This window comes from Siphateles boraxobius, unplaced genomic scaffold, assembly GCF_051911475.1.
Source record: "Siphateles boraxobius isolate OS27281-9 unplaced genomic scaffold, OSU_SipBor_1 19, whole genome shotgun sequence".
NCBI classification, from domain to species: Eukaryota; Metazoa; Chordata; class Actinopteri; order Cypriniformes; family Leuciscidae; genus Siphateles; species Siphateles boraxobius.
The window spans coordinates 17205970-17233318 of record NW_027508799.1 but is presented as its reverse complement, the minus strand read 5'-3'; the positions used below and the strand labels follow the sequence as shown (position 1 = coordinate 17233318).

At 39.7% G+C, this 27349-nt stretch overlaps 1 protein-coding gene across 4 annotated transcripts in view; it reads left to right on the top strand.

Moving 5' to 3' along the window:
• The window catches only part of sfmbt2 (Scm like with four mbt domains 2), a 50327-nt gene extending 43565 nt beyond the window's left edge, over window positions 1-6762 (top strand). For all 4 annotated transcript variants that reach the window (XM_077233974.1, XM_077233972.1, XM_077233973.1 and 1 more), the window contains 6 exons: window positions 1006-1115; window positions 1599-1774; window positions 2007-2170; window positions 3319-3573; window positions 3711-3839; window positions 5101-6762. In XM_077233974.1, the coding sequence (XP_077090089.1) occupies window positions 1006-1115; window positions 1599-1774; window positions 2007-2170; window positions 3319-3573; window positions 3711-3839; window positions 5101-5241 (975 nt within the window). In that variant the 3' untranslated portion in view covers window positions 5242-6762. The remainder of the gene's footprint in view (window positions 1-1005; window positions 1116-1598; window positions 1775-2006; window positions 2171-3318; window positions 3574-3710; window positions 3840-5100) is intronic.
• The last annotated feature ends 20587 nt before the right edge of the window (window positions 6763-27349 follow it).

Here is a 27349-nt window from a genome sequence, read left to right as displayed (position 1 = left end):
GTTGTACGTCACACGCATCACCCACATGACCAGCGTCGGCCAATAGTGAGCCTATGTGTGACGTAGCTCTACGAAATTGGACTAGTTTAACTGACTAGAGGTCGAAGGTCTTACGGGGTTGGAACAACATGAGGGTGAGTAAATACTGACAGAATTTTCATTTTTGGGTGAACTATCCCTTTAAAATTATTAACCCCAGACCTACATATTTCATCTTACATTTAATACAGTTGAATGGTGAGGTACATAAAGCAGGGCAACAGCCCACTGCGTGATGTAGCCAATAGAATGCCACTAAAATTCATGATATCAGGACAAATATGTTTTCGTCTAATATTTATATCATATGATATAGTTAAGCAATATCACACTTGTAACGAGCGCAATATCACATCAGTGCTGTTTTTATCCCGAGTGCGAATGTGATGCTGATTTTACACAACAGTTCAATAAATAAGTTAATATTGTGTTATATTTTAGACGCAATATTGTCTGTTTTTGTCAACGAAAATATAACAGAATGATTGTGCATCTCTTATTATCGTATTGTTAACCCAAAAATTAAAATTCCGATTATTTACTCACCCTTATGGCCATTGAAGCCTAAAAGTGTATGTAATAAATTCTATGTTGAATCAAAAATAATATTTCTTTCTAAATGTCTATTTGATGCTTTTCTCATTTAACACAATAATGACTTTAAATGATCTTTTGGGTTTTTTTTTTCAAACTTGATTGATTAGATTAATTAATCACCGCATTGTGTACTTAATAAGATTAGAAAATTGTAATCGCTTGACAGCCCTAGTTATTTAATTTAGTTTTTGATTTTCAGTTGTTGTCACACTGACAACATGTACTTCATATTACAGAAGCTACCCATATGTGGTTATTTTAGCTGTAGTGTATATGCATGTGTTTGTGTGTCTGAATTTGTTTGTATATATTTATGTAACATAACATGATTCGTGAAATAAATAGCCTGATCATGTTATTTTCTTGCAGATTCTAACAATGTTAATAAACTCCGCATATAAACCCGGCCGTGTGCTCCGAGAACTACAGATGGTTGAAGACCCACTATGGAACTGTCAGGAGGAAACCCTGAAAGCCAAGTATGAACACACACACACGCTTATGTTTTTACCATGAAGCTAATTTTAATGTACACCGATAAATCCTATCAATAAAAGAAAAAATAAGGAAAACAGCTTAGAAATCATACTAAATTATATATTTTTTTTAATGTAAAAATGTATAACGTTTTCTGTGATGGTAGGTTTAGGGTTGGCGGATAGAATATACAATTTATTCAGTATAAAAATCATTATGTCTATGGAAAGTCCCTATAAAACATGGAAACCCAACATGTGTGTGTATACGTTTAAAAACAATCATATTACTGATATATTAGCAAACAAACAGAATTGAATGGTGCAATCATAATGAACAGAGAGCTTTCCTTCATTTGCATAATGAGGTTTTAAGCCGGCCGATTAGCATAGTCATCTGTGGTGAATATGTAAAATGTTTAATTTTCATAATGTTCTTGATAGTGGAAACTAGTACTGCAGTGAAACACATTTGCTTGTTTGTAGATATAAAGGGAAAAGCTATCGCTCCACCATGAGAATCGTCCGAACAGCAGATCAAGTGTCGGAGTTTTGTCGTCGAGTATGTGAGAGACTCCAGTGTTGTCAGAACCTTTTTGGCCCAACGAACGTGTCCGACACTTGCCCGGAAAACTGCTCCAGTCAGACCAAGACCAAATACAGTGAGTCTCTCATCCCTCTATAACGATGAAAAGTTATGTTTTCTCTAACTTGGAATTAAAATGACATGTTTCACAAGCGCAAGGTATTATTTTCTCCAAAAACACACGCTGATGCAGTCAGACTTACATGTAGTTCTTTCTAACTGTCGATAATTGTGTGTGTGTGTGTGTGTGTCTGTCTGTGTCTGTGTCTGTGTCTGTGTGTGTGTGTGTACATTTATCCCTGATGTAGCATATTACAAGAAGAGGAAAGTTGGTCGCCCAAGTTTAGGAGAGAATGCTCAAGACGGTGACATGACCAAACCAGCACGACGCAGAAAGAAACGCAAAGCCATCTTTGTCCAGAAGAAACGGCGCACTTCTATTGTGGGATACCACACCACAGAGTCACCTCAGGTCTGCCAAACCATTTCAACCCAGACAAAAACACATACTTTCAATTGTAACTCATGAAACCTTCTCAAGTGTGCTAGTATGCAAGTGCATACTTTTTAAAGAATATGTTTCAGGCACCTGCACACTAAACAATTAATGTTGCACAAAGTGACAAAATCACAGCCAATCACAGCATATTTTATGTTTCATTAACTACTGTATGCAAAGCGGTACTTGGACCAATTAGATTTGTTGTGGGCGGAGCTAACAATTGCACTGTAAAAATCATTTATTTTAAATAAAGTATTTTTTGTATATTTTATCTTTTTGTGGAAATTAAGACAAACATGCTGATCAGTGACTGAATGGAAATATATATATATATATATATATATATATTAGGGCTGGGAAAAGATTAATCGCATCCAAAATAAAATTTTGTGTTTACATAATATATGTGTGTGCACTGTGTATAATTATTTTGTATATATATAAATACACACACATGCATGTATATATTTAAGAAATATTTGCATGTTTATACTGTATATATTTATTTATAATTTATATTATATATAAATATAAATATTTTATATATAAATAACCATTTTTTCTTATGTGTATACATGCATGTGTGTGTATTTATATATACAAAATAATTATACACAGTGCACACACATATATTATGTAAACACAAACTTTTATTTTGGATGCGATTAATCGCGATTAATCTTTTCCCAGCCCTAATATATATATATATATATATATATAATTTTTTTATTTTTTTGTAGTGTGATACACCAGCCAACTTAAAAACAAAAAAACTTTTTGGAATAAAAATTCTGACCAACATGAAAAAGATATGATTAATTGATGCTTTAGCACATCAAACCTGGTTAAAGGCATTGTCACATTACCAAAATCTTGTCAAAAAAAAAAAAAAAATACTGTCCACTGTCAATAGTGTGGTAATGCAAAAAGCATCGCTCGCACAGAAGACAAATGAATGTGAATTGTTGCAGAATCTGCATGGGGAAATGTTACATCTTTGCACAGAATCCTATTCAAATGACAAAATTTTGCCAAGCATTGGTGAATATGAACTTAAGAGGCTTATATGAATATGAACTTACGCTGCGTAACACTGTTCCTCCACTGTGTCTTTATAGGATAGTGATTATTACTATGATGATGAGGAAGAGGATTTTGAGGAGTGGGGCAGTGAGGCCAGTTCCAACTCGCTCCGTGAGGAGGCCTCTGCCCACTCGTTTCAGGACGCCCCGAGGAGAGGAAGACCTCCCCGCCGCGCTGCTCTTCAGCGCAGGGCGACCCATCCGAACACCTCCGACAGGTCCTCTCCCAGAAGAACCACGCGCTCCGTTTCCTGCAGCCAGAACCAAACGGCCAACCACACAAACACAAAGGTAAAGTGTCCAAACAGACATACAGTATAGAACCTTTTGCATAAATTATTCCCTAAACATAATACCTTTCATTTATAATGAACGCCTAGAGTCCAATTACGTTAGCTAAAGTGAAGTTTGCTTGTGTGCATGTGTAGACGGAGAGTTTTGAAGAGGAAGATCGTCTGGTGTTGGAGAGGAATCCTTTGGAATGGAGTGTATCTGATGTGGTTGAGTTCATCACGTCCACAGATTGTGCCTCCCTAGCAAAGATATTCCAAGAGCAGGTACAGGACACCAACTTTATGTGGCACTTCTTTGGCTTTTAATGCCTAATTCATATCAAGTTTAAAAGTCTCAGATTTCTCAGTTTAATAAGTTGTCTATTTTAGTAACTTACAGATTATTTCATTTCTTTTAGTGAACTGACTGAAATGATTGAAAGATTTTTTTTTATTAGTATTCTTATTTTCTTTTCTTTTCTGAAATACAATACTTTTTCATTATTTTATTTTATTATTTTTTTACATTTTAATTTGTTAAAGATTATGAATATTTTTGTTATGAGTATTCTTATTTTCTTTTCTTTTCTGAATTCGAACACTCATTTTATTTTTAATATTGCAGTCTTTAGTTAAACAAAAAAAAAATATTTCATTTGATTATTTTCTAAATTTAAATGGTTATTCATTATGTTCTTTTATTAGTTTCTGAATTCAACTATATAATTTTTTACATATTGCAGACTTCAGTTAAACTAAATGAGCATACTTTTCATTATTTTATTTTATTATTTTTTATGTTTTCATTTTAGTTATGTTCTTTTATTATTTTCATAATTGAAATGATCATTATCGGTATTATTTTTAAATATCGCAGGCTATATTAAAATTGTTAAAGATTATGATTATTTTTTATTAGTATTCTTATTTTCTTTTATTGTTTCTGAATTCAAACACTCACTGTAATATTGCAGACTTGGGACAAAGAATTGGATTTTTTTATTTGTTTTATCATTTTTTCATATTTAAAATGTTTATTTATTTATTAAATAAATATGGTTTATTTATCTAATTTAATGCTTATTTATTATATATATATATATAAATTTAATGTATTTTATTACATATATTTTATTATATATTATTTATTTTATTAGTGTTTCTATTTACTAAATACTCAACGACTGATATGAGTATTGTCAACAGGTTAATTAATTAAAATGAATTTTATATTGTTATAATTGTTATTTTATTATTTTCATAATTTAAATTGTCATGGTCATTTTTTATTAGTATTTTATGTTAATTTTATCAGCGTGCAATCTAGAATGCTTTGCTTTCTATGTAGCCAACATGAAATCAATATTTACCCTTTTTAATTTATTAATAAACATTCTTGGTCTACTGCAGATTAAAAAACAATCCAAAATTTCAAATCATACATGTACTATCATGGTGTGTGCAACTGAAGCAAAATAAACAAACAAAATCTGCAAGATAAAATCCAATATTTATGCTAACTCGTACATGTTTTTTCCTTCTCAAGGACATTGATGGACAGGCCTTGCTGCTGCTGACACTTCCTACAGTCCAAGAATGCATGGACCTAAAGCTCGGCCCCGCCATCAAACTCTGCCATCAAATCGAGCGAGTCAAAGTGGCCTTCTACTCCCAGTACGCTAACTAAGCTAACCTTTAGCCTCGGCGAACACAAACCAACAGACACCTATGATACTCAGGGGATGTAAGGAGTCATTTCATCTATCAGGAAACCTCAGGTTGTCTCATACCGAATGGATTGGAATATGAGATTGAGTCAAAGAATATGTTTTTCCTGCAAAAGAAAGAAGTTTAAGCTGGTCTCCCAGCCTAGTCAAACTGGTGTTTAGTTGATTTAGCTGGTTGGCCTGCTGGTCAAGTACCCAAAACCTCTCTAAAGCCATCTAAATAGACCAGACTAACTGGTCTCAGAATCAAGAGTTTTGTTTTTCAGCAAGGTGGTGTACTGAATCCGTGAAGAAGACTTACCAAACAAGAGGAGGTTTAGGTTTGGTGTCAGTCTCTATAAAAAGAAGACAACAAGAGGAAACGAGGATGCGTCTAAACTGTGAAAAAAACATCCAATCCCTGAGTTCACTGCAGAACTATCTGAAATCTTTCAAGACCAAATTATATTTATAATGGCGAATTATTACATGAAGTATTAACTTCGGAAGTAAACTAATATATTTGTAATATTTATTTTGTTCTGATAAACTATTTTTATAAAGTTTGTCGTGTTCGTCAGGGAAGTGGAGATGTAACACCTTTAAATCTACTTTGGGCAACTTGGGCATTATGAATTACGGACTATTATTAATATCAGGACTGATATTTGATATAAACATATTGTGTGTGTATGATGAGATGTACATATATATGTGCATGAATGTTGGCTGCATACATAACTATACACACATTTGTTTTCCCAAACGTACATGCCTGTTGTAACGCATCATTTGCTTCTCTTTAGAATACAAGGGCAAGTGAATTTTTGAAGAGTTGCCTTTTGTCATGGCCTATCTATATTTTATGTAAATGTGTTATTGATCTATGCAACATTGGATGTTTTCTATATATATTTTTTTGGTTTGTAAACACTTTCATAGTGATATATTTTTTACTTCTCTGTTTTCTGACACAATTGGATCACTTCACAAGTAGAATGTATTAAAATTTGTCTAACTGCTATTGAAATATTGTCTGCAATCATAAACTTTAATTTTCATTATTGCAATAACTAAAAATTGCAAATGTTTGAAATACCTGCAAATGTAAACCGCACCAGATGTCCATTGCCACAAACAAAAAATTAGACTTAGTTTGTAAAAATGAACAAAATCGCATGTAAAGTGCACTTTCAATGAAAGTCTATGGGACAAGGCAGTAACAAGAAGCGAGTGAGTGATTTTACCAATCTAGTTTTATGTTAACATGTATAATGTTTAATAGTAGTTGCTGAACATTAGTAACAGTGTGTATTTTAATGTTCATCTCAGTGCAATGTCTTGCCCCATAGATTTCTAATGTAAATGTGACTTGCCTATTTTTCCAACTGACAGAACAGTCAAAATTATTTTCTGTGGCGAATCGACAGATGCTGTCCATAGATTTTGTATTTAACCCGGAACATTCCTTCAATAATAAAAGTATACAACTGCATAGTTAATACTTGACTGTGATTTCCAGAGAATTTGAAACAAATGTAAACTTATTCACCCCAATGGGAGCAAAGTAATTTCCGGGGAACAGTAGGCAATATTTTGTGGGCTATTTACAGCACATCCCAGTCACACACTCAGATGATATTACATAACTTCTGGAGGGTTTTTTTCTGCCATGAAAATTTCTCTAAGAGAAGGTTGTTGTTTGCCGCCGACAATTGAAGGTACACTGTATGGACACAATTATTGGGACCTCTTATTGAGTTCAGGCGTTTCAATCAGACCCATTGCTCAGTGTATTTAAGTGTGGTACTGTGATAGGATGCCATGTTTGCAATAAGTTAGTTCATGAAATTTCATCTTTGCTAGATAGTCCACAGTCAACTGTTGGAAAGTGAAAGCGTTTAGGAATGGCAGCAACTTCCACGAAACGGAAGACCGCGTAAAGTCACTGAGTGCTAAGGAGCATGCAGCGTAAAAGTCACCAACTGATTCCATAGCTGATGAGTTCCAAACTTCCATTGAAAGATTACGTGCATTTCAGTTCTCTTTAGTCAGATGCACTATTGTTTGTAGCAGGTGTAAAGTTCTGTTCCGCAGAATCTCTGAAGTCTGACAATAACATTTCTGCTAAAGAATTACTACACTAATACCTTTAATAAATTATTCTCCCCACAAGAACTCTGGTCAAGCTTACTTATTTCTCTAATAAATTGGCGAGCCGCCCAAACTACTGCTCAGCTAAATACAGCTAAATCTAAGACCACTGGTATTAATATCAGCACAAAAACTGTGCGGTGGGAGCTTCGTGGAATGGGTTTCCATGGCCGAGCAATGTCACTAAGTACAATGTCAAGTGTCGGATGGAGTGGTGTAAAGCACGCTGCCACTGGACTCTGAAGCAGTGGAAACGTGTTCTGTGGAGTGATGAATCACACTTCTCTGATGGCGAGTCTGGGTTTGGCAGATCCCAGGACAGGGTGGCCGCGGGTCCTTAAAAAGTCTTAAAATGTCTTAAATAGTTTTCCTAATAAAAGGCCTTAAAAAGTATTAAAATGTCTTAAATTCAGATTCTATGGGTCTTAAATATTTCTGGTCACATTACCGCTAAAATTTCTCCAGTCTGACGGACAAAATGTCCGTCAAATAACCAGTGAAGCATCGAATCGTGAGAATGATTCTGATTTTATTACATAAACAGCGATTGATAATGATAATGCAGGACTCGACATTAATGCTTGTCCGCTTGTCCGGGACAAGTGGATTTTTTGAAGGGACAAGTAAAAGAGAATTTTACTTGCCCGACCGGACAAGTAGCCTGATGAGAACAAATACAAAAATAACTAGGGAATGACTAAACCGAGAGAATGATTCTGATTTTATTACATTTATTGTAAGTTGCGATCGATTGTGGATAATAAATGCATTACTGACGGTAAGGTCGCGCTGTTGAGACTCGGGCTGCCTGTCTCTGTCTCTGAGAGATTTTAAAGTGAGAAATCAAAACTAATGTGCATAACAGCACACAAAAAAACTCAAAGAAGAAACATACTGAGGTAAAAATGAAAAATGTTGATTTTTTTATTTTTATCATATAATCTAGTTAAGTAACATGACAGGAACTATTTTGCTGAATATTCTTACGATTGCAAATGTTACATTGATTTTAGTTCAATAAACAAGTAGTTAATACTAAATTACTTCAATTGTTAGGTTAAACATTAAATATTACATATACGTATGTAATATAATGTGAATTTGCATTACAGGTTTGGTCTTAAATTTCATTCGAAGTGGCATTAAAAAGGTCTTAAAAAGTCTTAAATTTAACTTGTTTATATCTGTAGACACCCTGCAGGAAAACGTTACCTGTCGGACTGCATTGTGCCAACTGTCAAGTTTGGTGGAGGTAAAGGTACGGAGCTGTTTTTCATTGGTTGGTTTATAGCCCCCTTATTCCAGTGCTTCAGCATACTGTTGTGAAGAAAAGTCATTTCTTTCTTGCAAATGAAGCTCAGGAGGCAGTGTTCTAGAAGTCAAAAAATTCAGTTCAGACTTTATTGAACAAAGCCGAGATGCCTGCAGGACATCTGAACTTGTCTCTGGTCAGGGTAGGGCTGGGCGGTATATCGAGTTTGTACAATATATCGATTTTTTTTAAATGATATGGAATGAGGCAATACCGTTTATATCGATACAGTAGTTTTATACGAGCACATCTGAAAAATAGCATAGGACGCAGTGTGAGCTGCTGCAGTGAAAGTACATATTACAATTTCTCCTAAACATGACACAAGCTTATATTAAGGGCTTCAAAATAACTAGTAAGATATAGTTAAGTTTTAAGTAGCTTGTCCTGTCAGATGTCTGACAACTGCTGACTGACAGATAAATACTTGGGTGTTTAATGCTTTTCTGATGTGGTGCTTTCCTCAACTTACATTTCACAGGTATATTCTCCATCTGTAAATGTTAGAAAGTCAAACAAATATGTCCATTACACTGTCAGGAGAGGACGAGCCCTCTACAAATGAATCTCCGCTAATATTAAAATTCAAGCTTCCACCGCGCGAATGCGCGCCAAACAGACGGAGCACAATTGAAATATTAGCGCAATGATTCTGACTAAAATATACAATATATTGCTCAAATATTTGTTATTGGAGACAATAAATGGGCCATATGTGGAATTTTAAACCTACAAGTATATTTTTTGTGAAAGTGAACATTATAATGGGGTAATCAGTTGCAGGCTAATATAATTAGTTTGTGCTTTTGTTTTTGTTTTTATTTTCATTTTTAGTTTAGCCTTTAGTCATTTTAAAAACAAAAGCATTATTTTTGTTTTTAGATTGTAATGTTACAATGTTAGAATGTAATGTGATTTTAACCACCTTTTTGCACATAATAATTGCATAGCCTACATTACATTCCTGTGTTTCCATATCCTTTAATATCAACATTGTTTGGATATGATTGAGCAGGATGTGAAATAACATTTTTTAAATAAATACAGATTTTCTTTATCCAAATAGAAAAACGTAGAAAGTACCGAGATATATATCGTATATCACCATTTAACCAAAAAATACAGAAATGTCATTTTTTGGCCATATCGCCCAGCCCATAGGTCAGGGCACTATTCTTATAATTTTTTCTTATCTGTTATTTCACAATGTGACTTAATTTTCTGGTAAGATTCACCCCTCCTGTAACTGTTTCCCACAATTAAGTTTTACTTCCCTCGCCTTTCTCGCTAATTGTGGAATCCTGCCAATTGGTCAACCCTTTCTCAGAGGTGAGATTTAACATTTTCCAAGGACAATCAACTCTTTCCCAGAGGCAAGAAGCCTCCAAGTGACATTTTTATTTCACACCTCTTAATAATGGTCTCATTCTTTCACGGCTAGTTCTACAAGACATTTTGGACAATGCTATGCTTCCAACTCTGTGGGAACAGTTTAGGGAAGGCCCTGTTTTATTCCAGCATGACTGTGCCACAGTGCACAAAGCAAGCAAGGTCTATAAAAATAATTTTGGAAGAGTTAGCTGTGGAAGATATTGACTGGCCCACACAACGCCCTGACCTCAACCCCACCGAACACCTTTGAAGTGAACTTGAATGGAGATTGCGAGCCAGGCCTTCTTGTCCATCATCAGTGCCTGACCTCACAAGTGCTCTACTGGATGAATGGGAAAAAAATCCCACAGAAAGACTCCAAAATCATGTGGAAAGCCTTCCCAGAGGAGTGGAAGCTGTTACAGCTGCAAAGAGGGGAGCAACTCCATACTAATGTCTGTATTTATAATGTGATGCCATTACAGTCCCTGTTGGTTTAATGTTCATGTGTCCCAATACTTGCCAGGTGTTCAGGTGTTACAGCTTCCATCCATCCATCCATTCATCGAACCAACCAACCAACCAAACAAATTTAAAATTGTGTCTTGAACTTCCATTGTTGTGGTAGCTCGGTATATTTCTTTGACATCGCTATTGAAGAGTAATTAGCTGATGAAGTGGATTTACTTTTTGTAGAGTTAAGGAAAGTTATCATAAGCTCTGTAATGTTTGAAGCGGATGTCATTACAAATGTCACTAGATAGGAAGAGTGGTTCAATCATAAATCCGTAAGATCTTACATTCATGCTGTGGAAATACAAACCGGAAGACAGAACACAACGAGGGCAGAGCTGAAAAGGGGCCGGGCTACATAAGTTCTGTAGTATACCTCAATTAACCACATGAGTACAATTACATTAACAAGTATCCAAGTTAATTATGCATGACAGGACAGCACACTTAGTATGCATTAGCTAATCAGTTGCATCTCCTTCTTGTATATAGTCCTTATATGACCTTTGAGATTCCCATTGATTGTTCTCAGATTCTTTATTAATTTTTTATACCATAAACATGATTCTAGCGCAATGATTTTTTTAAACTAGCAAACTACAAAAAAAAAAAAATTAAACTAAAGGCGTTTAATTTCATGTATTATGCACTATTCTTTGTCGTTTCGTAGTGTAAATAGTGCAAGTAGTGTGAAAATTCCAAAAATAAAAAAAGTCCACTTTAAATTGATGCAATTAATTAACCGAAAAAAATTAAGTGTGAAATGTTGGACACTTCATGCACTCTACTGTCGCAGATTTAGGGGGAGGGGCATCAGACTCTGATAATAAATGACGACATAACCTTATTAAGTTAATACACTACACAGATGAGTCAGTGTGTCATTTGGGACAATACCACAACTACAACTCTATATTATAACGACATGTAACTACATTACAATTTATATAAAATAATTTTTTTTACGAAGTATTTTTTCATCACGGTAATGAGAATTGTGATCAAATGTGCATATGCTTGATGTCACAATACAAAAAAAATCGTAATGTAGGCTACTAGAAATTGGTGATGTGCTCCTTCAGCAAAATATATTTCCTTTCTTTATTTGATTTTGGTGTAAAACATGAGCTGGTATGTTCTTGAGAGGTTATGTGATATTCATCCAATTAGGTTCTTATATCAATATTGCTATGTTGTAACATACAAAATGGGTCTAGACACTTTATATATATTTATCATAAATCTTCACAGTTCATTACCAGAAATGATCTTTGCACAGTGTGTTAAACATGTTGGGAACCCACACACCGCCTGGCCCAGAATCTACATTAGACCAGCCATAAGGAGAACTGCTGTAAGCGAGAAATCATTCATTGCACTGCGTAAATTTTATAAATGATCTTTTTCATATTTCATGAAGCGTGACATTATGACCATTAAGTGTTTTCTATTGAGTCTGGCTGTGAACCTTTGGTTACCAGGCAACATCATTTCAAAGGTATGCTATACGTGGCTTCACCAGTGATGTGTCTAACCATAGTCGAGATATATTTCTGATGGTTGAGAGGCCCATTTGTGAGAAATCTAAAACAGCTTTTCAAAAACCTTTTTTTTTTAAAACTCATTCATTTACAAAAAAAAAAGTACAGGTGATAAAATTGTTCTTTGTGGGGCTCCAGTATTTTATTGCCGTTGACAACCACTGTTTGAGAACAATAAGAGAGGAAATCTTTTATCCACCAAATGAGTCTGTACATGTTCAGCAACTAAATTAAACATGGGTAATGTTAACACATAACACTGCGTCATCAGTATCTTCAGATTGTTTTGCAAGTACATTGCAATGGATCTAAATCACTACTCACAGTATTTATCAGATGCCTCATAATACCTTTTCAATGCATTTTCCCAGTAATAGACGTCAGCACTATTGGTAATTTGACTAAGCTACCTATTTATTTTTTTTCATTTATTTTTTATGGAAACGGTAGTGGAAAATTTTCCTTTAGTTTAGTACTGTTCTTGTTTTTAAACAAACCCCAGTCAATTTAAAAATACAACCCTTCAGTACACTCCCATTCAGCTAATCAGGTCTCAATTTCTTTAAGGATTATATTCTTATATGAAGGAATTTTAGGGCACACGCTATTGCTGTCTGTCAGTCTGTCATCCATACAACCAACCAACCAACGATCCATCCATCCATCCGTCCATCCAACCAACTAACCATCCATCCATCCAGCTAACCATCCATCTTTACAACCAACCAACCATCCATCCATCCAACCAACCAACCAACCAACCAACCAACCAACCAACCAACCAACCAACCAACCAACCAACCAACCAACCAACCATCCATCCATCTATCCAACCAAACAACCAACCAACCAACCAAACAACCAACCAACCAACCATCCATCTATCCAACCAACCAACCAACCAACCAACCAACCAACCAATCAACCAACCAACCATCTATCCATGCATCCAACCAACTAACCATCCATCCAACCAACTAACCATCCATCCATCCATCCCACTAACCTTCCATCCATCCAACAAACCAACCATCCATCTTTCCAACCAACCAACCAACCAACCAACCAACCAACCAACCAACCAACCAACCAACCAACCATCCATATATCCAACCAACCAACCAACCAACCAACCAATCAACCATCCATCCATCCATCCACCAATGCTTAACTTTAATCGGCAGTCTTTGCCTTTTGTTTAACTAAAAAAAATGCGGACAACGCTTTATTACGTTGGTGTTACATATCACGGCAGTTTGTAATTGAAATGTAATCCAAATTAGGTTGCAAAAATTATAGCTGTATGAATTTCTTGCAATTGAATTTCAATTCTATATCTTGTTCACTACCTCAATTTAAATTGAATTCAAATTCAGAAATGTTAAATGGAATTTAATAGGCATTCTTAATTCATTCCTGCACAGAATCCTGGTATTTGTTGTTGGAAGTTTCCAGTAAACACGGTAGAGCTTTATTTTACGGTCCAATTCTACATGTACATTCTATGTACCTACAATAGTAATTACTATAATAACTAGGTAATAACTAGATATCTACCTCTAAACCTAATCTTAACCCATGCAGTTACCTCATATTACACTTTTTTTTAGACAAGCAAACTATAACATTCTGTTACACATTCTGACATTGTAAAAAAAGGAAAAAAAGGAGAAAAGAAAAGTAAAAGGGGCTTCAAACTTAAAGTGTTGAGCGCTGACGTTGTTCATACTTTATGTTGTAGCAGGTGCTTGTACAGTCACATCTAAAAAATTTTTCTGCAAGTTATCCTCAAACTATATAATATCAGTATGCTAACTCCAATATCAGGGCATTATGGAAGTTTAAACACTTGTCTGTTTAAAGCTTTTCATGAAACCCATGAGGTTTCTTAGTGGTACAGCATTGCTGACTTAGCTATTCTTTTAAATTGGTGTTGTTAATCTATGTGTGTGATTATGAGTATGAGTCAGTTTATACAGATAATATCATGGGTTGGGAGCACACGATACTGTGTATGTGTGCCTGTTTGAGTAAAAAAAAAAGAAAAAAGCTGCTTGCATGTGTTAACCGCAAAGCTGATTCTCATACTAACACACCTGAAACTGGGTCACGTAGGACCTACAGGGGGGGTGACGGGGGCTAGTTTTGAATTGTTGGCTGCTGTTTCTCCTTTGAAATAAGCTTCCTTTTAAGACTTGCACATTTTGCATGCAATCGGAAATCAAGATACAGCTTCAAGGACGACTCTTTCTCTCTACTTATTTTTTACCGCAATGGAGTTGAAAGGTAGAATAAAAACGCAACAGACCTACACACCTGCTATGAAATGAAATGCATTTCCATAAGTGCTTAATATTGTGCCCGTTTTAATGTTAAAAAGTACTTGCTAAAATGCATTGATGGCAATAAAGTCTGCAAATAAAGTAAAATTATTATTATTATTATTCCAACACATTCTCTTGGCAATTTGTAACCTTTTTACATTATGGTAATTTGGTGGCTAATTTGTAACAATTTCATTATGTTCATTATAATGTTACTGACATTTAAACAATTTTATGGCAATTCATTAAATAATTTTGAAGTTTTGGCAAATTCGTTTGATCACATTCGTAGGATCTGGTTACGTGCCAGTAATGGGTATTTTTAGGAGCGGGCCTTCATGCATACTTTTATGTTTTTGTAGAACTAACATTCATATCTCGCATCATAGTTATGTCTTCCCGTGAGATCAAGTTGGAGAGTTAGGTTTCGGGGAGGACATCACAAAACGCTTTGTGTTTCCCTGAGAAACGTTGCTTTCGCTCACAAAACGTTTTGCGTTCCCTGAGAAACTTTGTGTTCATTTGCAAAACCTTTGCATTCCCCTTAAGACACTTTGCATTTGCACGCAAAGCGTTTTGCGTTCCCCCGAGAATCTTTGCTTTTTGCTCGCAAAACCTTTTGAGCTCTTTGAGAAACCTTAACAAACTTTGCGTTCTCTCGAAAACCTTTGCATTCCCCTTAAGAAACTTTGCTTTTACTCGCAAAACCTTTGCATTCCCCTTAACAAACTTTGCGTTCACTCGCCGAAACTTTGCGTTAACTCACAAAAGGTTTGCGTTCCCTCGCAAAACATTTTGAGTTCCCCTGAAAAACTTTGCGTTCACTCGCAAAACCTTTGCATTCCCCTTAAGAAACTTTGCGTTCAATCGCAGGAACTTTGCGTTTACTCGCAAAACGTTTGCGTTCCCTCGCAAAACATTTTGAGTTCCCCTGAAAAACTTTGCGTTCACTCGCAAAACCTTTGCATTCCCCTTAAGAAACTCTGCGTTCACTCGCAGAAACTGCGTTTACTCGCAAAACGTTTGCGTTCCCTCGCAAAACATTTTGAGTTCCCCTGAAAAACTTTGCGTTCACTCGCAAAACCTTTGCATTCCCCTTAAGAAACTTTGCGTTCACTCGCAGAAACGTTGCGTTTACTTGCAAAACGTCTCGGTTACGCATGTAACCCTTGTTCCCTGAGTAGGAAACGGAGACGTTACGTCGGATGACGACGAATGGGGTTTCGCTTAGAACACCTATCGACTTCGAGTATTACAAAACGAGCCAATGGCAAAGAAATGCCATGGGTCTGCGGAATTTGCATAGCGTAACTCCGCCCCACCAGATGGGGAATAAAAGGAGTAAGCCAGCAACATGCAGATATGTTTCTTCGCTGAGGAGCCAAGACTGAGCTCAGGCGATCCCCGCGGTACAGCGGAAAGTGGCAGGCAGACGTAACGTCTCCGTTCCCTACTCAGGGAACGAGGGTTACATACGTAACCGAGACGTTCCCTTTCGTTGTCACTCCGAGTTACGTCGGATGACGACGAATGGGGTTACCAGTCTAATCACGCCACCTTCTCGGCTGTCTTCCAGTACCCTGCGTAAACGGGGGGGGGGGGGGGGCTTAGAGAATACACATATGACCCGAAGGATGCATATGGAGAACACTGGGGTGTCCAGCCTCAGGTGGAATATTTCAACCCCAGGGGTGGCAAGGTGGCTTGCCAAGGGAAAGACACATGCTCAGTGAGCCTTACAGTGGAAATACACATGTGGGGGTCGCTCGGAGAAGGGACCATGCACACGGGAGGCACCTAGCCGACGCGCAGGCAATAGACACTGGCGCCGACGTCAGGAGTGCTGGAGGAACTCAGGGCTTTCGGAGAAGCTCACCTGAGGAGAATATCGAACGTATCCAGTCCGTGGAGTGGAATGGCGAGCAAGCGAAGACACCTGAGCGGATCCAGTACTAGCTGGTTGAAGCGAGAACATGAGAGGACACTGGCTCCACTCGGAGATTGTAGAATCTGGCGAATGTGTTAGGTGTCGCCCAGGCTGCAGCTCTGCAGATGTCTGTTAGCGAGGCACCATGCGCTAGAGCCCAAGAGGACGCCACACTCTGGGTGGAGTGGGCAGTCACACCAAGGGGGCACGGTCGACCTTGCTGCTGGTATGCCAAGGCAATGGCGTCCACTATCCAGTGAGACAACCTTTGCTTGGAGAGAGCCTTTCCCTTCAGCTTCCCACCATAACAGACAAAGAGCTGGTCTGAGGTCCTGAAACACTGCGTCCTGTCTACATAGGGGCGGAGAGCGCGTACTGGACAGAGCAGTGCCAGGGCTGGGTCTGCCTCCTCCAGGGGTTCACCACCTGGTCCCGGAAGGGAGTGGTAGGAACCTTGGGCACATATCCGAGCCGGGGTCTCAGGATCACGTGAGAGTAAGCCGGCCCGAATTCCAGGCACGCTTCGTCAACGGAGAATGCGTGCAGGTCCCCTACCCTCTTGATGGAGGCCAATGCAACAAGGAGCGCTGTCTTCATAGACAGGAACTTAAGCTCCACTGATTGCAAAGGCTCAAAAGGAGCACTCTGCAGGGCAGTTAGAACCACTGAGAGGTCCTAAGGGGGAACGAGAGGAGGGCGAGGAGGATTCAGTCTCCTTGCTCCTCTCAGGAACCTGACGATCAGGTCGTGCTTCCCAACAGACTTACCTTCGACCGGGTCATGGTGTGCGGCAATAGCGGCAACATAGACTTTCAGGGTGGATGGAGACAGCCTTCGCTCCAACCCATCTTGAAGGAAGGAAAGCACGACACTAATCGAACATCTCCGAGGGTCTTCTCGGTGAGAAGAGCACCAGTTGACGAAGAGGTTCCACTTCAACGCATAGACGTGTCTAGTGGACGACGCTCTAGCGGAAGTGATGGTAGCCGCCACCGCTGGTGGTAGGGTACTCAAACCTGCCTCGTCCCGTCCAGGAGCCACACGTGGAGGTTCCAGAGATCGGGACGAGGGTGCCATAGGGTGCCCCGTCCCTGAGAAAGAAGGTTCGTCCTCAGAGGGATCGGCCAGGGAGGTGCTGTCGCTAGGAGTACTAGTTCGGAGAACCAGGTCCAGGCGGGCCAGTACGGCGCGACCAGAATGACCTGCTCCTCGTCCTCCCTGACCTTGCGCAAGGTCTGCGCAAGAAGGCTCACTGGGGGAAACGCATACTTGCGGCCCTGCGGCCAGCTGTGCGCCAGAGCATCCGTGCCGAGCGTGCCCTCGGTCAGGGAATAAAACTGGGCGCAATGGGTCGAGTCATGGGAGGCAAACAGATCTATCTGTGCGTCCCCGAACTGGTCCCAAATCAGCTGGACCGACTGGGGATGGAGTCGCCATTCTCCAGGGAGTGGCTGAAGCCGTGAGAGCTCGTCGGCTGACAGCTCAGCGCTCCGGGAATGACAATGGCTCGAAGCGACCTCAGATGCTTCTGACTCCATAGGAGGAGGTGGCGGGCGAGTTGTGACATACGGCGGGAGCGTAGACCACCTTGATGGTTGATGTACGCTACAGTGGCGGTATAGTCTGAACGGACTAGTACGTGTTGACCCCTGAGCAACGCCCGGACGCGGTGCAGGGCAAGGCGTACTGCCAACAACTCGAGGCAATTGACATGCCATAGCCGCTGGGGTCCTGTCCAGGAGCCCGCGGCAGCATGTCCATTGCACATGGCACCTCAGCCCGTTGTGGAGGCATCTGTTGAGACAACAACGTGCCGGGAAGCTCGTTCCAGGGGGACACCCGGCCTGAGAAAATTGAGGTTCGACCACGGGGTGAAGAACTGACGGCTAGGATCAGCCAGTCGTCGATATAAATCAGGATGCGAACCCCGTGTTCCCGAAGGGGAACAAGGGCAGCCTCGACGACCTTCGTGAAGATGCGAGGAGACAGGGCTAGCCCGAAAGGGAGAGCCGCGTACTGGTATGCCTGCCCCTCGAAATCAAACCGAAGGAACGGTCTGTGTCAAGGAAGAATGGAGACCCGAAAGTAGGCGTCCTTCAGGTCGATCGCTGCAAACCAATCCTGGGGCCGTATGCATTCGAAAACGCGTTTGAGCATCTTGAACGGCATCCTGCTCTTGAAGGGAGCGGTTCAGCACGCGCAAGTCCAGGATTGGCCGTAACCCACCGGTTTTCTTGGGGCCAATGAAGTAGAGGCTGTAGAAGCCGGACCTCATCTCGGCTGGAGGGACAGTCTCGATTGCACCCTTCGCCAGCAGGGTGGCAAACTCTGCTCTCATGATGGGGGCATAGCCACCGACCAAAGTGGAGCGGACTCCCCAAGCGGGGAGGAGACCGTGCGAACTGAATCGCATAGCCGAGCCTGATGGTCCGCGCGACCCAGCGGGACAGATGGGGAAGCTCTAACCAGGCTCCCAGGAACTGAACCAGCGCGATCATGTGAACCACAGGCGTCCCCCCGGAGGGGCAGCGAAGCGGAGTAACTGGCCCAGACGTGGACGGCATAGCGGCCCGATGTGGGGGCACAGTTAGCAACCGCGCCCTGGCAGAGGGGGCCAGGGGAGGACCAGGCTGGTCGTCCCGCGGGGGCCTGCTCTGCCAGGGGTCTGGCGACAGAGGGGGATGGGGCGAAGCGGTCCGTGGACGGCACGCCGTGTCAACCACCTCTGGGACAGAGGGGGACGAGGAGAGCACGGCGTGTGGGCAGCGCTCTGTGACGTCCGAGAACTCTCCGTGCTCAGAGACGCTAGAGTCAGTTCTTTGGAGAATAAGGATTCTTCCCCGGCCCTCCCCCGGGGAAAGGAGTGGTCCTGCTACCAACTCCTGGAAAAGAACTGAGTCCCATCTCTGAGGAGCCCATCTCAAGAGCGCCGCTTAACCCGGCGTGTAGCGGGGGGCGGGGCTGGAGAGGGTTGTGGCGTCCGCCCGCGGCCCCCAGAGCCGGCCCGGGTGAACGGACAGGGTGGGAGCCGCGGGAGGGCACCTTCGGCGGTGGGCAGACCGAGGGATCTGAGCGGACAGCGGGGCTGCGGGACAGAATCAACGTCAGTCTGCTCATGGGCGGCTGAGAGCTGTTGGGCAAGCCCTCAACCGCACCGCCGGAGAGGCCGACCTGGGATATGGGAATGTCGGACAGACAGGTCCGCGCGACATCCAGCACATCAGAAAGGTTCAGCCACAGAATGGTGAGCATCACCTGACCCAGGGAGCGTACGGCCACTTTCGTCGCTCGGAGAGCAAGGTCAGTGACGCGAGCAGCTCAGTGAAGAGCCCTGGGTCAGTCCCGCCCTCGTGCAGGTCCATGAGCATCTAGGTCCGGTGGACCAGCAGAATGACCATGGCATGCAGTGAGGCGGCTGCCAGTCCCGTGGCACTATAGGATCTCGCCACAAGCGTAGACGAAAAACTACAGGCCACGGGCGGGTGCTTAGGATTGCGCCGAGAAGAAGCACTCTGAGGACACATAGCATCGCAACAGAGCATTCAGCCGGGGGGACCCCAGTGTACCCATGGGCAGCGGCCCAATCGAGGGGAGGAAAGGCGGATGAGATCAGCGAGCGGTCCCGAGAAGACAAGGGGGTCTTCTAGGACTTCGAGATCTCATCATGCACGTCCGGGAAGAGAGGTATTGGGGTTTGCCGTGGACGAGGGTCGGCGGCCTTACCCAAAAACCAATCGTCCCAGGAAAGCATGGCCGTCATCTCCGGATCAGACTCAGGCACTGCCGTATGCACACCGGAAGGTGGCAGCTGTGACGAGCCCTCGCTTCCAGAAGACTCAAACCCACCTAGTGATGCTGCAACAGACATGGCATCTTCCTCTGTAGCTTCAACTGAAACACGCGGGCCACCAGAGGGTAGACTCGCGGGAATCAGCAGTTCACTAGCGGGCACCGTCATTGAAGAGGGGGGCTGGGGTCACGGACACATAGTCGGCGCCTTGATCCAGACCGTAACCCTCAGGTCACCCTGGCCACCAGCCGAAGATCGGGTGGTTGATGAGGGGACTCTCACTCTTGCGAGTTCACCGAGTATCGACCTATATATGACGCGATGATCACGTTCCCAGCGAGAACATGAGTCACCCACGAGCGCTGTTCAAGCCTGATCAAACCCCAAACACACTAGACAGTGCTCGTGCCCATCAGAGTCCGATACCAGTCCGCTGCAACCAGAAATGCACGGACGAGCCGTCTTTGAAAAGACGTGCCGCGTGCGAGCTCTTTTATGAGAGGAGAAAAAAAAAACTCTGCGATGTTGAAGCGCACAGGGAGACACACACACACACTGGCAGATCACTGCACAGATCAGCAGGCACTGTGAGCTCGCTGCATATCGCCGTCACACCAACACCGGAGAGAGAAGCTCGTCTCGTAGAGCGAAGTCAGAGATGACTGTGGAGTGAAGAAATACTCTTGGTTCCGAGGCGAAAACATATCTGCATGTTGCTGGCTTCCTCCTTTTATACCCACGAGGTGGGGCGGAGTTACGCTATGCAAATTCCGCAGACCCATGGCATTTCTTTGCCATTGGCTCGTTTTGTAATACTCAAAGTCGATAGGTGTTCTAAGCGAAACCCCATTCGTCGTCATCCGAAGTAACTCGGAGTGACAACGAAAGGGAACGTTTGCGTTCACTCGCAAAACATTTTGAGTTCCCCTTAAGAAACTTTGCGTTGACTCGCAGAAACTTTGCGTTTACTCGCAAAACGTTTGCGTTCCCTCGCAAAACATTTTGCATTCCCTTGCAAAACATTTTGAGTTCCCCTGAAAAACTTTGCTTTTACTTGCAAAATGTTTGCGTTCCCCTGAGAAACTTTGCATTCGCTCGCAAACCGTTTTGCATTCCCCTGAAAAACTTTGCGTTCGCTTGCAAAACATTTCCGTTCCCTCGAGGAACTTTGCGTTTGCTCGCAAAACGTTTTGCATCCCCCTAAAAAACCCTGCGTTTACCGTTTGAGGTCTTTGCGAGCGAACACAAATTTTCTCGGCGGAACACAAATGTTTTGAGAGCAAGCACAAAGTTTCTCTGGGGAACGCAAAATATTTGTGAGAGAATGCAAAAGCATTGACAATTTATTTTTCTATCTCATATTTTTTTCCTTCTCCATGTCCCTTTAGGGGCTCTGTACCACCTTGTAATAGTTACGTTTTCTCATTATAATGGGTTGGATTATTGGGGGGAGGGGGGGCAGTTATGGACAGTATGGACAGTAGCTTAACAGTTAAATTACCAATAGTGCTGACTTCTATACTGGGAAAATGCATTGAAAAGGTATAAAAATATAGATTTTTTTCATTACCTGCAATCATCCTTAAATAATCCAATACCAATTCTTCCTACCTGTCATGCAGATGTTACTGAACTAAACTGCACTTATAATTACAAAATCATAGTTTACAGTGAGGTCGCAGTCTGTACGGGGGGGGGGGGGATTGAAATCAAATAGAAAGCTTGTGCAATCGGAACTGATACTTTCCAAGGTGTTCTAAATGGTTGCTAGGGTGTTCGTATACAGAATATCAGAGTTATCAGAGTCAAACATTGAGTTACACACACTGCTATAGAAATCTGTGATCCTATAGTATCTATAGGATATCTCTTTCATTGATGCCTTTATGCATTTGCATCGCATTAATTTCAGTGTAATAACAGGTGAATGTAATAACCCTCGATCTTGTTCCTTGTCCCTTTTTAGATCTGGAGCGAAAAAACACACACACAAGCATTCAAATAAGAATGGGCTCTTTGTAAAATTCAAAGGAATAATTAGCATTAGTCATACTGATATCTCTGACATTGTGTGAAATGACTCATCATGGAAAAAGAATCAAGCAAAGCTTCACTTCGGGACTCTGTTGCGACCTTGCCTCTAGGTGTCTGTGCATTTATCAACCTGATCAAACATGAAGAAACGTCTTGAAAACTTCCATCGCTGGAAGAGAGCTGAACAAGTGTGTATATTTTTGTAAGGGATCCTTTTCGTACAAAACATCTCATTTTATATACAAGTAATTATTTTATAGACAAGGTTTTATAAAGTTAAAGAGGTCACAATAATCAGGTGTTTAGGTTTGGAGTCAAATAGTCTGCATTTAAAAATTTTTTTTAGTAAAAATAGTACATAATATTTCAAGTGAGCAACAGAAAACCACCAAAAAAAATGATAGTTCTCCCAAGAAATTGAATGAAATTGGATGGGGTCTGTCTATCATGCTCAAACTATGAGTAATTTAATATTTAATACCTTCAAAAAATGTAACGATTGTAATAATGATGATGATTGTTATTATTAATACTGAAGTAAGGAGTTAAGCAGAATGTTCATGCCGCTCTTTTACATGCAATGAAATTGGATGAAGCTCAGAGACTAATTTAATATTTAATAACTTCAGAAATATAATTAATAATAATTATTATTATTATTATTAACATCATTATATCACTGAAAAAAGTCTTTTAAAAAGGAGTTATTAAGCGGAATGTTCATGCTTTTTCATACAAAGAGCTTCACAAACTCTCTCCATTTGTCACCATTCAATGTGTTTTAGTTCAGTTTTGAGATTGTTTCCCCCTGTCTTTGTGATTTTAGTTCAGTCCTGTTAGTTTTCCCGCTCTTGTCTAATTAGCTATTCCCTTCACCTGTGTTCAGTTTATATTCCCATTAGTCCCTGTTCATTTAAGCCTTGTGTTTTCCCTCAGTGTTTGTTGGTCGTCGTCTACGTATGGTTGTTTGTCCTGATTCTGAGGTCCTGGAGTATATTCCCATGTGCCTGTATGTTTGGTTTGAAAGTGGATTTAGTAAATAAATTAACTACATTGCAGTTTCCCGTTTCCTCGTCTTCGGCCTCCTGCACTCAACCTGACACCATTCAGTTTCAAACAAAGACTAATTTAATATTTATTGACACACAGAACAGCTGTATGGACTATACTTTTTAAGCACTTTTTGGACTTTTTTTCCTTAAATAGTCATGGTTCCCATCCACTTTCACTGTATGATGCACGTTTATTTTATTTTAGTGTTCCATGGATAAAATGTTAAAGCAACATCCAATTCACATTCAGAAAATGGCTTGCAGATATCAGCATTTTTGCTCTTCTATTAGTCCAGAAAGAAGTATGTGGAGACTTTGAGAGGAGATGTCAAAGACAGATGCTAAAAGATAAAAATGGGTTGATTTGATTATTTTGTGTTCCAAAAAAGTGGTCCATTTGGCTCTATTCTGAATCCATATAATTTGGTGTGGGGAAATTCATTAAAAATATTTCCGTTAGAAGATGTACAAGAACCAAAACAATTTTAATCACAGATGCCAAACCTGGCACAATCTGTATAAAAAGATTTAAAAGTGACAGTGAAGGGAATTTCTTTTCCATTTCACATATATTTTTCATATATATATATATATATATATATATATATATATATATATATATATATATATATATATATATATATATATATATAAACAAGCATTTCAAGTTGTATATGAGATTTAATTTGAGATTGTTCTTTACAATTGTCTATCAAGGGATTTTTTTATATTACTGATAAATTGTGTCGGATTCTGCTTGTTTTCATTCTATTGGATGGTAGACAGTCTCTCAGATGGCACAAAGCAAAATGCATCATTTCCTGTCTGTAAAAGTCATGGAGGATTGTTTTGGAAATATGCTGCAATAGTGAAAACAAACTGAATATGATCAGCTCAGAAAATATTACAAAAAACCTGTTTTATAATTATTAAAACGTACCTAAAAAAATTCATTCAAATGAATCACGGTATTTAGGTTTTCCTGCAAGCTGTTTTAAAGTATCACTAATATTATTAATATTTTTTTCCACTAAACGTTTCCACAGTTTCTCTCTACAGCCAATTCAGTCACGAGGCGGGATATTTTTCACTGCATGGAGCATTCCAGCAATCTGTGTGTGCGTGTGTGTGTGTGTGTGTGTGTGTGTGTGTGTGTGTGTGTGTGTGTGTGTGTGTGTGTGTGTGTGTGTGTGTGTGTGTGTGTGTGTGTGTGTGTGTGTGTGTGTGTGTGTGTGTGTGTGTGTGTGTGTGTGTGTGTGTGTGTGTGTGTGTGTGTGTGTGTGTGTGTGTGTGTGTGTCTGTGTGTGTGTGTGTGTGTGTGTGTGTGTGTGTGTGTTTCATTTGTATTCACTGTGAATGACTCAGTACAATCTCAGCATGCGAGCTGCTTACACAGATATGGTTTTGAGAAAACTGTTTCATATTCATTCATACTTCCTGTAAAAATAACACTAACAAAAGCAATAATAAAGAAAGTGGTTTCCTATCATTTCCCTTAAACATAACCAGGCCTTATGTTACATTTGCATTCAACGATTTGCACACAACATAAAGAATTTGAAATGCACATTGTTTTGTTGTCTATAACAGATACATGATCTTACTGCAGAATTCATTAGTACAGGCCAAACTTTTTGCTTATTAAAAAAATAACATTATTAAAGTCTAGTTGGATTAAATTGTTTTTTCCATTGCAGAAAATAAGTCAAGAGCACACACAAGTGAACAACTTTCGTTAGCACAGATGGTGTCTAAGCTTTTGGGTTTTGTGAAGCATCTAATTAGTTTCTCAACACAGCAAAAGCACATTTCCTGAGATGATGCTACATTTTCTCAAAAGTAACTAAGATCCCTAAAAAGGGTAAAGATAAAACACTTTATTAAAAATACTATCTTCAATCTTATCTTTATTTTTTTGTTTATTTTTATATAAATACATGTTGAATATATATATATAGGCTATATATAAACATATACATACATACATTATATTATATATTACACACACACACACACACACACACACACACACACACACACACACACACACACACACACACACACACACACACACACACACACACACATATATATAATATTTATAATGTTTTATTTATTATTATGTTATATTACCTTGTCTATTAGTTTTTATCAAATTTCACAATTTTCTTGCATTATACAGTAAAGTTAAATTACAGTAAAAAGTTCAAAATACACAGCAAATTACTTTACTGTGAACATTAAAATTATTTTCCGGTACTGAAATATGTAAAATAGATTGTAAAACAAAACTATGTAATGACAAGAATTTAAGTATCATGTAAAGTATTTTTTGTATTATTTTTTTTTTTTACTTCGGACTTATGAATTGTGTACTTCAATTTATGAAACATGAATGTAAGTAGCCACGTCATATGTAAATAATTCAGCAGATATAGATCTGGTGTATCTGGAGGAGTAAAAGAAAAAAAAGTGATGCTAGCAATCAAAATATCAGTCATCTCGATCATTATCTAAAGAATGTTTAATAGTGAAATTCAACAGTCAGTATTTCATTTCTGTCCTAATTGGAGTAAATCAATCTCATTAGATAAAATACAATTAAGAGAGGAGTTAATTTCCCTAGAGCTTTTATTAACTAGCTACACTGAGATTAAGCGGGGCTTTTTTGATCATACATTTAAATAACAGACACAACAATTGCTTCTTTCCAAAGCTTTGGATTCCATTCAAATAATAAAAAATGAAATTTATGCAGACATTTCCCACACAACCACACAGGATTTCTCTCTCTCTCTCTCTCTCTCTCTCTCTCTCTCTCTCTCTCTCTCTCTCTCTCTCTCTCTCTCTCTCTCTCTCTCTCTCTCTCTCTCTCTCTCTCTCTCTCTCTCTCTCTCTCTCTCTGTGTGTGGGGGGGGGGGGGACTTTCGCTGGGGGTCTCCCAGATATCCGCCAGCTCCCTCACAGGTTTCCATGGCAACAGAAATATAGAGTGAAGGCACGTTCCCTGATGCAACGCAACAATTACTATTCTCTTACTCTTCGTCCCATCCCCCCATATTTCCACCCCTCCCTATTCCGCCTTCATCTTCCTCTCTTTTACGCCCCTCACTTACTTTCCCAATTCATCACGTCCATTCCATTTGAAAAAAAAAATGCACCATACAAATCAATCCACCATCAGTAGTTGGTTAACTGACATAATGTGTGTAAAATCATGTGTAAATTATGTAATTTAGAGCTAAAAAACAAGATTATCGCCTGAAGTTGTTATTTTGAACAAGTATAGCCTATGTTTCTCAAACAGTAGGCTATTTGCAATGCTGATCAATTGTGCCATATCCATATGGCATCTATCTATATCTACACACTATTTATCATGTATTTAGCCTTACTCAAATGATGTTGCTTCTTCAATAAAATAAAATAAAATAAAATAAAAATATTTTTCCCCCCGGTCACAACACTTTTAGAAAGAGAAATCATCTTTTTGAGGACATGGGTGTCACTGCGGCGATTTTTCTTTGTGATTTAGCGCCGCCTGCTGGCAGAATGTTCCTATGATTCATTTTACGGAATCGTTTGGTTTCTAAGAACCGGTTCAAAAAAATGATTCACCAACTCCAATCACCAGTCAAAAGTGCATAACTTGTCTAGGATTTTCTGTCACTTATGTTTCGTGTCGATTAAACCTTTCTACTTGAAATAAACAATGTTTCTGGGCAAGATACTGTAGTCTAATTAAAAATAAACATGAAAGAGTAGAAATAGTCCGCTGTAATTGAATCCAATAGGCTACATAGAATAAAAACAAAACAAATCTCCGAAAGAACATTGCTAGTGGGTCTATCAAATTGTGTCCATCAAATTTCTGTAATATGTATCCTATCTGTATTATTTAAATCATTTTGTAAAAACTTACCCGAGTGAGTTTTTTATTACTATAATATCTAAACGATTCACTTTGCGAGTGAGCCGTTTAAATCATTCAGATTTCTACCCGTTTGACTTATTCATTGAGACGATACGACTCAAAAAGAGTCTAAAGAGCCGACCAAAAAAAGGCACTTT